The 12,749-nt window shown below is 29.9% G+C and overlaps 7 protein-coding genes and 1 non-coding gene across 8 annotated transcripts; 4 read left to right on the top strand and 4 right to left on the bottom strand.

The window, feature by feature from the left end:
* Positions 1–114: 114 nt before the first annotated feature.
* Positions 115–1,074, top strand: SUR7 (Sur7p; the record flags this gene model as incomplete). The annotated part of the gene is made up of 1 exon (XM_046078535.1): positions 115–1,074. One exon carries the CDS (start codon positions 115–117, stop codon positions 1,072–1,074), a length of 960 nt encoding a protein of 319 aa, XP_045936769.1.
* An 802-nt stretch (positions 1,075–1,876) lies between these two features.
* Positions 1,877–3,364, top strand: GAL80 (transcription regulator GAL80; the record flags this gene model as incomplete). The annotated part of the gene is made up of 1 exon (XM_046078534.1): positions 1,877–3,364. One exon carries the CDS (start codon positions 1,877–1,879, stop codon positions 3,362–3,364), a length of 1,488 nt encoding a protein of 495 aa, XP_045936770.1.
* Positions 3,365–3,468: 104 nt separating this feature from the next.
* Positions 3,469–3,927, bottom strand: HIT1 (Hit1p; the record flags this gene model as incomplete). The annotated part of the gene is made up of 2 exons (XM_046078533.1): positions 3,469–3,816; positions 3,913–3,927. 2 exons carry the CDS (start codon positions 3,925–3,927, stop codon positions 3,469–3,471), a joined length of 363 nt encoding a protein of 120 aa, XP_045936771.1.
* Positions 3,928–4,410: 483 nt separating this feature from the next.
* Positions 4,411–5,460, top strand: AIM32 (Aim32p; the record flags this gene model as incomplete). Its single annotated transcript, XM_046078532.1, has 1 exon — positions 4,411–5,460. The coding sequence occupies one exon, from the start codon at positions 4,411–4,413 to the stop codon at positions 5,458–5,460; it is 1,050 nt and encodes a 349-aa protein (XP_045936772.1).
* Positions 5,461–5,524: 64 nt separating this feature from the next.
* On the bottom strand, positions 5,525–9,394 carry RSE1 (U2 snRNP complex subunit RSE1; the record flags this gene model as incomplete). The annotated part of the gene is made up of 1 exon (XM_046078531.1): positions 5,525–9,394. One exon carries the CDS (start codon positions 9,392–9,394, stop codon positions 5,525–5,527), a length of 3,870 nt encoding a protein of 1,289 aa, XP_045936773.1.
* Positions 9,395–10,315: 921 nt separating this feature from the next.
* Positions 10,316–11,467, top strand: GSF2 (Gsf2p; the record flags this gene model as incomplete). The annotated part of the gene is made up of 1 exon (XM_046078530.1): positions 10,316–11,467. One exon carries the CDS (start codon positions 10,316–10,318, stop codon positions 11,465–11,467), a length of 1,152 nt encoding a protein of 383 aa, XP_045936774.1.
* A 232-nt stretch (positions 11,468–11,699) lies between these two features.
* On the bottom strand, positions 11,700–11,873 carry SCDLUD_000439 (YqaE/Pmp3 family membrane protein; the record flags this gene model as incomplete). The annotated part of the gene is made up of 1 exon (XM_046081431.1): positions 11,700–11,873. The coding sequence occupies one exon, from the start codon at positions 11,871–11,873 to the stop codon at positions 11,700–11,702; it is 174 nt and encodes a 57-aa protein (XP_045936775.1).
* A 659-nt stretch (positions 11,874–12,532) lies between these two features.
* SCDLUD_000440 lies at positions 12,533–12,604 on the bottom strand. Its single transcript has one exon. It is a non-coding gene; the product is annotated as a tRNA-Arg (tRNA).
* Positions 12,605–12,749: the final 145 nt, after the last annotated feature.

Below are 12,749 nucleotides of genomic sequence, written 5' to 3' on the forward strand. Positions count from 1 at the left end.
TTTTTGTTTTCTCTTCTCTTCTCTTCTCTTCTCTTCTCTTCTCTTCTCTTCTCTTCTCTTCTCTTTTCATCACTAATTGCCAAAACAAAGCAACCAACAACCAATACATAAACCATGATTAACAAACATGTTGAACGTGCCAATAGAGTAATTACAGTATTATTTTATTTGGGTTCCACTTTATTATTTATATTACTTATCCTATCAGGCTCAATAAACCATTTCCCAATCAACAAGTTTTATTGGTTATCAGCAAATACTTCAAACATTCCAGGAGCCCCATATGATATCTCTAGATGGACGTTTTGGGGGTTATGTGCTGAGAAAAATGATAAAAATGTTTGTTCAAACTATCTATCACCAGCCTACCCTATCTCTCCAAAGGATAATTTTGATACCACTACAAACTTACCACCTTCATTTGTAAGCAACAGATCAACTTATTTTTATTTGACTAGATTTGATTTTGTATTTTTCTGGCTAGGTTTGATTTTCACCGGTGTCAACACTATTTTATACATTTTCACCTTTTGCTCGTATTCTTTTACTAAGGTTGTTTGGTTTTTACAAATTTTGGCCTCTGTCTTCACCATATCAGCAGTTTGTATGCAAACCGCTGCTGTTGCTATGGCCAAAAATGCTTTCAAAAATTATGGAGATGATGTCTCTATCGGTCCTGCTTTAATGGGTATTTCATGGGCCATTCTATTTTTAACTATTTGTTTGTTTTTCATGACAGGCGGTACATTTATTAAAAAAGGATACAAACACCACCAAAACTATGTAGAGATGTCTAAATATAAGGAAGATGCGTTAAAGTACCAACAGTATATGAATTCAACAAAACCAATAAATACTGATAACGCTAGTAATCCTACGGACCCTTATAGCTTGCCAAGCACCTACGATGAAGGTTATCAACAACAAAATGCTGAAAAACAACAACAACAACAACCTGTTGATATTATCCAAAAATCTGCTGGTGTTATTCAACAAAATCCAAAAAGTAGTGTAAAGTTTTTTCACTTTAAAAAAACTAAAAAAATTCCCCATAATGATGACGGATCTGTGTAAATGGAAAATATTACCAATTGTTTTATTGAATATATTTGTTGTCTCAGCAAATATTATTCCTTAACATTTTTCTTTTTTTTTTTTTTTATACTTCAATTCTACTTTTATTATTAATAGCTTTTTATTTTATTTTATATTATTTATTTTTTTTTTGTAACTCATTGATATAAAAAATACGCAGTTTAATAATTATTTACTTTAGAAAATTTGGATATGGTGATATTAATTACTTTAACATTGACAATTTTCTTTTATTATTTGCTCGAATTCATTATTGATAAAAAAACAAAAAGTAAAATAATCTGGAATGGTTGGTGCAACAAGTTAAGTTAGCATTATAATGATTTAATCTTAATGGCTACGAATATCGTTACAAATAAAACAAAACTTATTTTCATATGCATATATTTTTTTTTTTCTTTCTTTCTTTCTTTCCGGGCTTTTCAAGCTATGTTATTTATTTTTTTTTTTTTTTTTTTTTTTTTTTAACTTTAAATGTGCACGTACACGTATTGATTTTTTTTTTTTTATTATTTTTTCTTTTGTTCTTATATTTATTACTATTGTAAATATCTTTAGTTCTTCTTTTCTCTTTGAATAGTTAAATAAAGATAATTGATTATATTATAAAGAAGTTTTCCTTTTTCTATTCCATCTCCTTTACTATACTTCAATTCTATCATATAATAAAAGTCCATTTCATACTATTGTTCAATTTTAAAGATCCCTTTTTTTAAAGGAAAAAAAAAAAAAAAAAAATAGTTGGTTCCATTTAAATAAGATATATGGAATAAACAAAACCATGCCTCATCTTAGCACTGATAACAATGTGGATAACGGTAGTATTATGTCACAACAAATAAGGGTCGGTTTTATTGGTTTATCAGGTAATAAAGGATGGGCAGTTAAATCGCATTACTTGGCTATAAAACAATTACAGAAAGATTATAGAATTACCGCATTGTTAAACTCAACATTAGAATCATCACGAAAAACTATTGGCGATTTGCAATTGGATCCCGGAACTTGTAAACCATTTGGTAATGATATAATTAAATTTGCCCAATATGACCAAATAGATTTAATCGTGGTTAGTGTCAAGGTACCTGAGCACTATAAAATATGTATGGATTTACTAGAAAATAAACCCAACGGGGGTAAAGGTTTCAAAATATTATATGTCGAGTGGAGTTTGGGGAATGGACTAAACGAAGCCCAAAAAATATATGACAAAGCTTCGGAAGTTGGTGTACAAGGTATCATATGTTTACAAGGTAGGTATTCTCCGTATATCCTAAGGGCTAAGGAATTAATTAATAACGGCGGAATCGGTGAAATAAACTGTATTGAGATTAGTGCTAACGGAGGTTGGTATGGTTATGAAAGACCAATTAAATCACCCAGTTATTTATACGATTTGAAAAGTGGTACCAATTTAATTACTATTGCATTTGCGCATACCATAGATCTAATCCAATATATAACAGGCTCTTATTTTAATAATATATCTTCCATGATCTTCAACAACATATCGGAACAAGAACTAGTGGATGAACACGGCAAACCAACTGGACAGTTTGTGAAAAAGACCGTTCCGGATCATTTATTGTTCCAAGGTTCTTTAATTGAAGGAAATGTTCCTGTTAGCTGCAGTTTTAAAGGTGGTACTCCCCAAAAAAAATTTACAAAAAATTTAGTTATAGACATACATGGTACCAAAGGTGATTTGAAAATTGAAGGCGATGCTGGTTTCCCTGAGATCTCGAACTTGGTTTTATATTTTTGTGGTATTAGACATACTTTATCACCAGATAGTGCTAATAATAGCACCGACAAAGATAACGCATCATTAAGTTCATCGTACAATAACAATACCTATTTTAAAATAAAAAATCAAAACACTTTTAATGGGGAAGATGTGGAAAAAGCTGATACTGCAAGCCAATATCCCTGCAAAAAAAGGCGCATAGTCTCCTTTCAAAGAGATAACAGTAGCACCAATAATAACGTGGATCAAACAGTTGAAGTTTATCATTTAAGAAATTATAATCCTGTGGTGGGAAATATAATGAGAGTGTACGAAGCAATTACCAAATATTACAGGAATGAGGGAATTCATAGATCAGGCGATCAAGAAAATGATAGTATCAAGTTATTTGATGCTCAAAAAATGAATAATCATGGATTTCCAACTTTTAAAGATGCTTTGATTTTACATAGACTAATAGAGAATGTTTTTGAAAGTAGTAAGGATCATAAAACTGTAAATGTGTCACACATAGATGAGTAAATATTTATTTATTTATTTATTTATTTATTTATTTTTTCTTTTTTTCTTTTTTTTTTCTTTTTTTTTTTCTTTTTTTCACCTTTTATAAATTGGATATTTAATATTTAATTAAAAAGTTTTTGTGATGCTAACTGACAAAATTCTTCTACCGCCTCATTATGATGAATACCACCCACTCTTAACGTGTTTAAATATTCTATAGCTAAATCCCTTTTGGCTTCATTATCCGTTATCCCTGCTCCATTTTGGATGGTTAATATTCTGTAAACTTTGTGTAAATGATATTTTACTGCGTTGTACGTTAAAAGTTCTTGCAACTCTTTTGAATTTTCCAAAATTGTATTATACTCAGGAGTTTGTGAACAGTTTAATGTGTTTTCCTTTTTATTATCCTGAACGAGTTCTTGGTTTGTATCCGGTATTTTCTCTTTCGGATCTTCTTTTTGTTTATGCTGGTCATCTAGTCGGTGTAATTTAAAGCAGTTGATTGAACAATATTTTATTTTACATTGGGGACATTTATATTTTGATTCTGTTTGATTACATACTTCGCAATTAGCCATCGTTCTATGTTACTGTGTGGTTTGTTAAGCTAATATATAAAATCCAGTTATCTTGTTTTTTTTTCCTTTTTCTTTTTTCTTTTTTTTTTTTGCATCTTAGCAAATTGAATTAAAAAAAGTAGCAAATAATTACAAAAAAAAATTGATTTGACTATTAGAATAATTAAAAAAAAAGAAGCTATTTATATCCGCTGATTTCCGGTTAACTCCAACACAGAAAAGAAAAAGAAAGAAAAAAAAGTTCCATTTTTTGTTAATTCTTATATTTGCAGTTAATCTCACCAAGATATTCAAACAGTAAATAATCAAAAACAGACCTATTTAATAACAACAACAAAAAAAAAAAAAAAAAAAAAAAAAAATGATACCATCGATAATAAAACATTCATCCCCAATTTTCACTCTCTATTAAAAAATTATCAAGTCAATGTTAATCCAATAATCATACAAAAACCAATCCCAGTACATCTATCAGCTATACTTATGTCCAAACCCCTTCTTAATTCAACACGCAAGTTGTTTTCAACAAGTTTACCATTATTCTTGAATGGTACTAAAGAGCCCCTATTCAATAATAGATATAATTTTATATCTATAAAAAGGGGGGAAAGTGATATTGATCTTAACAGATTGACTCTCCAATGCAATTGTTTTTTAGATGAATTGGATAAAAAGTCAGGGTTTTCAGTTGAGCGACTAAATTTGCTACAACACCAAGAAAAATATGAAAAGGATGAATCGGTAATTACTAGTCAAATTCCATTCTATAATAAGCATCTATTGCTACTTACTCCGCCAAATTCATATAATTATTGGAACTCTAGGATTGAATCAGATTCTAACTGGCCATATTCTTCAATTGGTCACCTAAAGCAAAAGTTATTGAAAAGTGGCGTTCTAGGCAAAGGTTTATTGATTAACGCTATTTCGATGGAAAACTATGACAATATTCCCTCGATTGATTTTAAAGAATATGCTAATTTTTTATCTATTCCTGAGATGAAACTATACTCTATCAACGTATCTCAACTTGATTCATTTGACAACTTTTTAATAAAACAATATAAAAAAATTGGCCAAGCTACTGATATTGATTCCAAAGTTTATAATCCATTCATTATTGAGAAGAAGGAGGTAATTGGAAACAAAGATAATACTCTGGATAACCCTGATATTCAATTTAAAGTTGGTCATTTCAACCTAAATAAGGGGTTGATTTTAGTTTGTGGGCATAAAAAAAGGGATTCGAGATGTGGTTACATAGCACCATATATTATCGACGAATTAAAAAGGTCAGACTTAAATAATTATCACATTGGTGTTATTTCACATATTGGTGGTCATAAATATGCTGGCAACTTAATAATTTACAAGTTTAACAATTTTAGTATTACTAAGAATAGTAATCCTAATATTGATGGCATTTGGCTTAAACAAGTATATCCTCAATTCATTAAAACTATTATTGACAATATTGAACAAAATAATATTATTAAGGAATTATATAGAGGATTATATACCTCCTATAAATAGTAACAATATATAAAACATATTATAAGCCTGCGTAAATAAAAAAAAAATATGTGTATAAAAACTTCTATATAACATGCATTTTAAAATCATTCAAGAATTTTAAAATTTCAGCAACAGTTAAGCCCTCATTCTCTGCTGTATATTCGTTATTCATTTGTGTAACTACTTGTTCTTTGATACTTGGTGCTAACCTCCAAAACTCATTACAATAATCACCATCAAAGGTGTTCCTAACCGGTCCATAATAACCTCTATACATTAAATGGTTTCTACCTGAATAAAATATTTTAAATTCGTGTTTTAAATCTATTATTCTTAAGGAAGACTCCAAAGTTTTCAACATGCGCACCTCATTTTCGGTCAATAGCGGCGCAAGTACACCTATGGTCCCTTGCAAACAAGTATACACAATAACGTTACGATTAGACATATTGGCCAAATCAACTATGTGGAAAGATGTTACTATGTCATTCAAAAAATATTGGGTGAGTAATTGTAACTTTAATGGACAAACATATATATTTGGTTTATTTTCATCAAATGCCTTATTATAGATACCAACATTATTAGTATAGGGATTGAAGGGGAAGTTCTTTATTAGAAAAACTTCAATATCTTCCACATCGTCAGGCAGTCTTAAACAATAAACGTTACCAAACTTATCAGAACCAATAACTGTTCTCGCATCTAAAAATTTCACCTGAATAACATGTCTTTTCATCACATCATCAGCCAATGGCAAAAAGACATTCCAGTCTTCATGATATTGATAAAAGGTGACACTTTCCTTAATGTCACCTATAACAATCCTACTATTTTGGAAAGTGTCTAAACAAGTAACTTTGGTTATTGAGGGTGTGGTAAAAGTAATAGATTTTTTTAGCAACTGTTTCTTACCAAGCCCATACAAAACCAATACATTGTGAACAGATACCAATAATTTTTCTCTAAATGACCCCATTGCATAAATCCGGTCTTCCACCAAAGTATCATGCAAAAATATCATTGCAATTTTTTTTTTAGAAGTTATTTGGAAAGTCTTCAAGTATCCATTTTTACTCGATATAAATAAATATTTGTTACCTGCTATTTTCGTTATGTGTGCACATAATGCAACAGTATTTTCTACTACAACTTCTCCTACCACCTTAGATCCCATAAGCATTCCAAGCCATAATTTTCCATCTTCAAAGTTTTCAAGCTTGTAATAAAGCTTATTGTTATCCAGGTCTTTTAGTAAGAAACCTCGTTTTAATTTGCCAACTGTACTCTTGGTGCGACCATTCTCTTCCTCATCAAAAGTTTTATCATAAATGTTAGTAACAAATTCGTTATCAGTTGTGATATTCTGTTCCTGAATATCTGACAATTTCCCAATAATCATTGCACCTTGTGGTGTAATAGAGCAAATACCATTCCTTTTAACCTCCATGGTTTTAAAAGAAACATTTTTTTTCAAATTTTTCTCATATAAAATAGGTCTTATTATTATTTCGTCGTCAGGACCAACATAAGAAAGCCATGATTTATTTGAAGTAATAATGATACATGGTCTATTCGCTTGTTCTTCCTCGTCCTCCTCCTTCTCTTCTTCTTCTTCTTCTTCTTCTTCTTCTTCTTCTTCTTCTTCTTCTTCTTCTTCTCCTTCTTCATTCCTGATCAAATACTTAATATCTATCATATCTATAAAAGATAACAATGCTGGTCTAGAACCCATGAATTTATTCCTAACGTCAAACAAAGAACCATCAAATTTGCTTATTTTTGAACAGATATAAACACCAGAATGAAGACCCAGATGTAAAGAAAGATAACTACCACTGTTACTATCAACAATTATATTGGATACACAAAAAGAACTTAAAGATTGCATAGCAACCATTTCCAAAAAAGTGTCCTCATCCTGTGCCTTCAAACTATAAATTTTCACCAAAGTTTCCTCTTTCTCATTACCATCAACCCGTTTATAAGTTACCACGGACATATAATCACATCTAAATTGAGTCGAGACCAATGCAATAGAGGAAATACACCCATCGGTGTTTCCATCATCATCTTCTATATGATCTTGAAACTCATTTAATGACTCATTTCGATCCATCTCAAAGTAAACAATTTCATTATTGGACAATGCAACAACTAGTTGTGTTGTTGAAGTAGACGCTGCAACAATCTTAACACCAGCTGGAGGATACCACCTCAACTTTGCAGTAAATTTGTTATACTCCAAATTGTGTGTGATTTGTAATACTAAATTGTTAGTAACTTGCAAAATTGATTTTAGTCCCATATGTGATATAAGCAAAGTTTTTTCTTCTTGTAATATAAAGGGGAATTCTTCCTCACCTTCACCCCTTCCTAGCTCTTCAATAGAACCATTGTTAATAGTTAATATACTTAGTGAGTGTTGAAAACCGAAAAACAGTAACTTAGTCAAAGGCTTGCCTTTAGAACTAGTGTTCTTAATAGACCAAAGGTTTTCAGGTGTGGTTGGTAAATCGGTGGATATCACTTCTGACCAGTTGATGCCACATTGAATAAGCTCAGATTCAAATCCGTGCGTGATTAAACTTAGCGGAGTGTTATTATTTACAATTGACGAGCAAATTGGATTTGCGGAACATTTGATTGAATCCAATATTGACAAATTTTTTAACTTTCCATGCCTTGTAAAAGTGCTGCGCTCCTCAGCAGTAACATCGCCCAAACTTTCAAACTGATATAAAGTTGGTGCACCATATTCTGGAACATTAAACAATGTACCATTTTTCAAAATATGCAAGTTAAAACTCAACGGAAGGGTGTCAAAGTAATCTAAATGCAAAATAATTGAATTTTCATTAATATTCCCATCAATAACTAGCTTAAAAATATCACCCAGATTTGTCTGTAATAAAAGAAAAAAACTATTTTTCAATCTTTGAGTGGATCCACAAACTATTTTAGGAATAACACCGCTGGAGTCCTTGGGTATGGAAATTTCAACAAATTTACCCAACCTGTTGAAACAATCTAGTAATCTGATTTTACCATCATCACCATTAACCAAAACAAACGAATTTTTATACTCTTCCATTTCTATCTTATTTGATAGGTGACTTTTCTTGTAGATACCATATTCTTCTAAATTGGGCAAACCCATTATAAAGTGTTCATTATTTGTTAATGGGATCTCAGATATTTTTGAGATATAGTTTAAACCCATATCTAACGAATAAAAGTTACAAAACAACGCCGAAGTTGAATTGTCATTATAATTGTTCTCCACTTGTGCTTCAAGGTACACAAAAACTGGATTATCCAGTCCAACATCGCACGCTGTAGAATTAATTACAAAGTTATGCGGAGTGTTAGAAACAATTGGGCTAGATATATCAACTCCATGCGACCCATCACTATTAAAGTCTATTAGATAGCAGGTTTTGTTGCGTTCCATGCCACTTAATATAAAACATCTACTTTTAGGATCAACATTTGTATAATAAATTGGAGATAATCTTCTAATGCCGCTTCTGAATATGGGCTCATTAAACAAGGTGATAAATTCGATACTGGCAGCAGAAATACCGTTGTTACTATTTTTTTTAAATTTACCTATAGTTACGTAACCAGAGTCTGTAGTTAATAATAAAAGATCAGGTTTCATATATGAAGATAATGATTTAGACGGTATTCTATCGACATTCTTAATGATTGTGAAGAATGGGATTTCTGCTATTTTGTTTAAATTATCGTTTATATCGGTGTCATATAATTCTATGTGGGATTCTGTACATACTACAATTTGTAATTCTTTTCTTTTACGATGTTTTTCATTGGCAGTATCGATCTTGGTACTGTCGGTGTAGAAATCGCCTATAGTGGAACAAATATAATTGGAATTCTTCAATAGTGTCTTATTATATAAATGCAATTCACTGTCTTTAACGAACATTTGGGTAGGTTGGTATATGATTGTGATGCTTTCCAGTTGTAGTTTACTGAACAAAAAATGAAATATTTTATTTTTAAAAACAATAAAGGTATAATTAAAACAATATACGAAAATAAAACAAGTATATTACTATCGGAAGAGATGAGAAAAAAAGATATTACTATTTGGACTATTTCCGTTTGTTTACGGACATAGTAACAAGGAAACAAAAAATTGATCAAAGCAATTATAATATGGGTGTAATAACGGATTAAAATAAATAGAGTTTCGTACTAATTTATAACTTGGAACATAAATGAAAGAAGAGGGGAGAGAGAGAGGGTAATAACAATTAACAGGGAAATAAAAGCTAATTGTTGTCTTCATGTATTATGCTAACAAAACACTGCAGAAACGCATCTCTCTTGCCCTTCTCTTTCTGTCTCGGTGGGCCTCAGCTTAGGAAAAACATCTTGATATAAAAATTGCTTTTGTATTTGATAATAATTTTTGTTTTGTTTTTCCCTTTTCCATTTTTTTTTTGCCACTCTTTTGCTGGTTCTTTTCGATCAACTAACTATCAAGATATTTTCTATCAAAGAAAACCCCGGAAAAAAAAAAAAAAAAAAAAAAAAATTTTGTATGTAAAAAGAAGTTAGGAAAATTCTAAGGTTAGTTTTATTATTGTTATATAAAAGAAGCATTTTAAATTATCAGCTAAATTTGAAAGATTTTTTATTTTCCCTTTTCTTTATCTCTTTATTTTCTTTTTTCTCTCTCTTTTTTTTTTTTTTTTTTTTTTTTTTTCGTTTTCGTTTTCTTAACTTTAATACATCCATTTACTTGTCTTTTTTCCCAGCTTAAAAAATAAAAGGATTTAGACCTTCATAGTACAAGTACAGAACTAAAAGGGTAAATATATATACACACATCGATAATAAAATGGAAGTTTTTATACGTTTAAATGATGATATAGAAAGAGATTTTGCTTTCCAAGTTGATAAAAATGGTAAATTCAATGATAAAATAATGCATTTATTTGACACCGAAAATGGAATTGGTTCCTTTATGAATTTAAAACCAAGCATCTTTCACAAAAGCAAACCAGTTGGTTTTTATAAATCCATACATCCAGGTTACTTGACCGACAATGGTTCTTTATTATTCCCTCTTGATGCCGATGAGAAGGAATTTTTGGAGGAATTAGACTTAGGCAATGTTGAAATTTGTAAACAACTTTGGCCACATCAGCTAATAGTTCCAATTTGGGAAAAAAGTGGTTTGGCTATTTTCATATACTGTGCTTTCTTTGCTTTTTGGTTATATACAGATTTGCCCGACTTTATTTCACCAACTCCAGGTATTTGTTTGACTAATCAAGTTAGTAGGTTAGTTAAATATATTGTTGAAAGTTTTGGATACATTCAATTGGCTAAGGTATTGGAAAATGAAATTAAACCCAATTCAGCAAATAAGCTTGCACAGATTATATTTTTCTCTTGTCACCTTTTCAAAGTTATATTTATTTCCTTTTTTTTCTATACAGGGTTCTTCAATCCAATTTCCTTCAATCCATTAGTTTTTATCAACACCAGAAAAGGAGCACTTCATAAAGAGAAGATCAAAAATATTTTAACTGAATATGGTTGGATCGGCGTTAGAAGAGCCACTTTTGATGAATATTATACTGATTATTATAAATATGTTGTTGAAAAAGCTGGGGGTCAGGTAGAAGCTTACAAACAGGGTATTTTAAAATCTTTTAGTAAACCAGGTGTTCTTTTGGGTAAAGGCGAAGGTTTTCAAACCCCAATTGATAAAAGATTTACCATTGATACCTTTGAGGCAATGAAGATAGAAAAGAAGTTTTACTTGAGTGAAAAGTACTTTTTGACTGTGGAAAAAATTTTGAAAAAGGATATTGATTCGTTGGGTGAAAATATGGGAGAAATTGTTAAATTATTGAGAAACTTTAGAAGGTATGGGTTATTTAATTCGAATGACGAAATAAAAGAAATGGTTCAAATTAGGAAATCCATTGAACCTGATGATGAATCGGAAAGCAAACCTGAACAAGAAAAGAAGGAACAATAATGTAAATATATATTTTTTTTTAAATTATTCTACCTTATTAATTTTTTTATTATTTTTTTTCTTTTTTAGTGAGTTGTATAAATAAAACATATCCATGATTAAGCGACAGTCATAGAAAAAAAAAAAAAAAAAAAAAGAAGGAATAAAAAAAAGCTTTTATTAAACATTTTAATTAATCTATAAAATATGGCAAAAATGGAAAAAAGAAAATGGTAAAAAGTAAAAAAATTCATCAATTCCTTAATATAACCCACAACGCATGAAGAATACCTGGGATATAACCTAAACAGGTTAAGATAATATTAATTAACAAATCCAATGAAAATCCAACTTCCAAAAATACACCTAGTGGCGGCAAAATGATAGCAGCAATGATTTTGATTATGTCTGATTTTGTGGCTGGCATTATTTATTTGTTTATATGTTGTACTTAGTAATACTATGGGTATCTCTTTTTATCTTTGGTAATAGTGATATTGATTGATTTTTTTTTTTTTTTTTGTAAAAAATAAAGATTTCATGAATTATAACTTGATATACTTTAATAAAAGATAAAAAGAGTGCCTGAAGAAAGAAATTGACAAGGGAGGTGGGAAAGGTGAAAAGAAATAAAAAAGATTATTTATATATTCATTTAGTTTATATACTTTATAAATGTGTTAAAGAGGGGGAAAACAAATTAATTTTGATGGTAAATTAATGAAATAATTTATTGCTGTTATTTGTTATTATTGCTGTTATTATATTTATGAATTTGTGGCTCTTAATATTTTATATGATTACGAATAGAAAAGATGATGATGTTTCAGCCCTCTCCTTTACTCATTTTGTTCTCCGTTGGTTTCTGTGATTTCTGTGATTTCTACGCCCTTTTTTTTTTCTTCTTTTTTCCCGCCATTTCCATTCTTTGAAGTATTTCTATCGCAATTTAAAAACTAAAATTGATATTTCTCTTCTAAAGTAAGCTTTTTATGTCATAAGCAATTTTGAAAAATAAAAATAAAATGGCGCCGATGCAAAAATTAAGATTAACAAAAAATCAAATTCAATGGAATCGAATATCTTCGTTCCGTACGGGACTCGAACCCGCAATCTTCTCTTTAGGAGAGAGATGCGTTACCATTACGCCAACGGAACCAAGTACATTCAGACGAAACATTGATCATTATATCACATAGGAATATATATATATATATATATACATACACACAATACTGCCTCTGGCTAAATTTAAAAAAAAAAAAATTAAAACATATAAAAATTTATAAAATGCAAATTTATA

The sequence above is a fragment of the Saccharomycodes ludwigii genome, chromosome I (genome assembly GCF_020623625.1).
Source record: "Saccharomycodes ludwigii strain NBRC 1722 chromosome I, whole genome shotgun sequence".
NCBI classification, from domain to species: Eukaryota; Fungi; Ascomycota; class Saccharomycetes; order Saccharomycodales; family Saccharomycodaceae; genus Saccharomycodes; species Saccharomycodes ludwigii.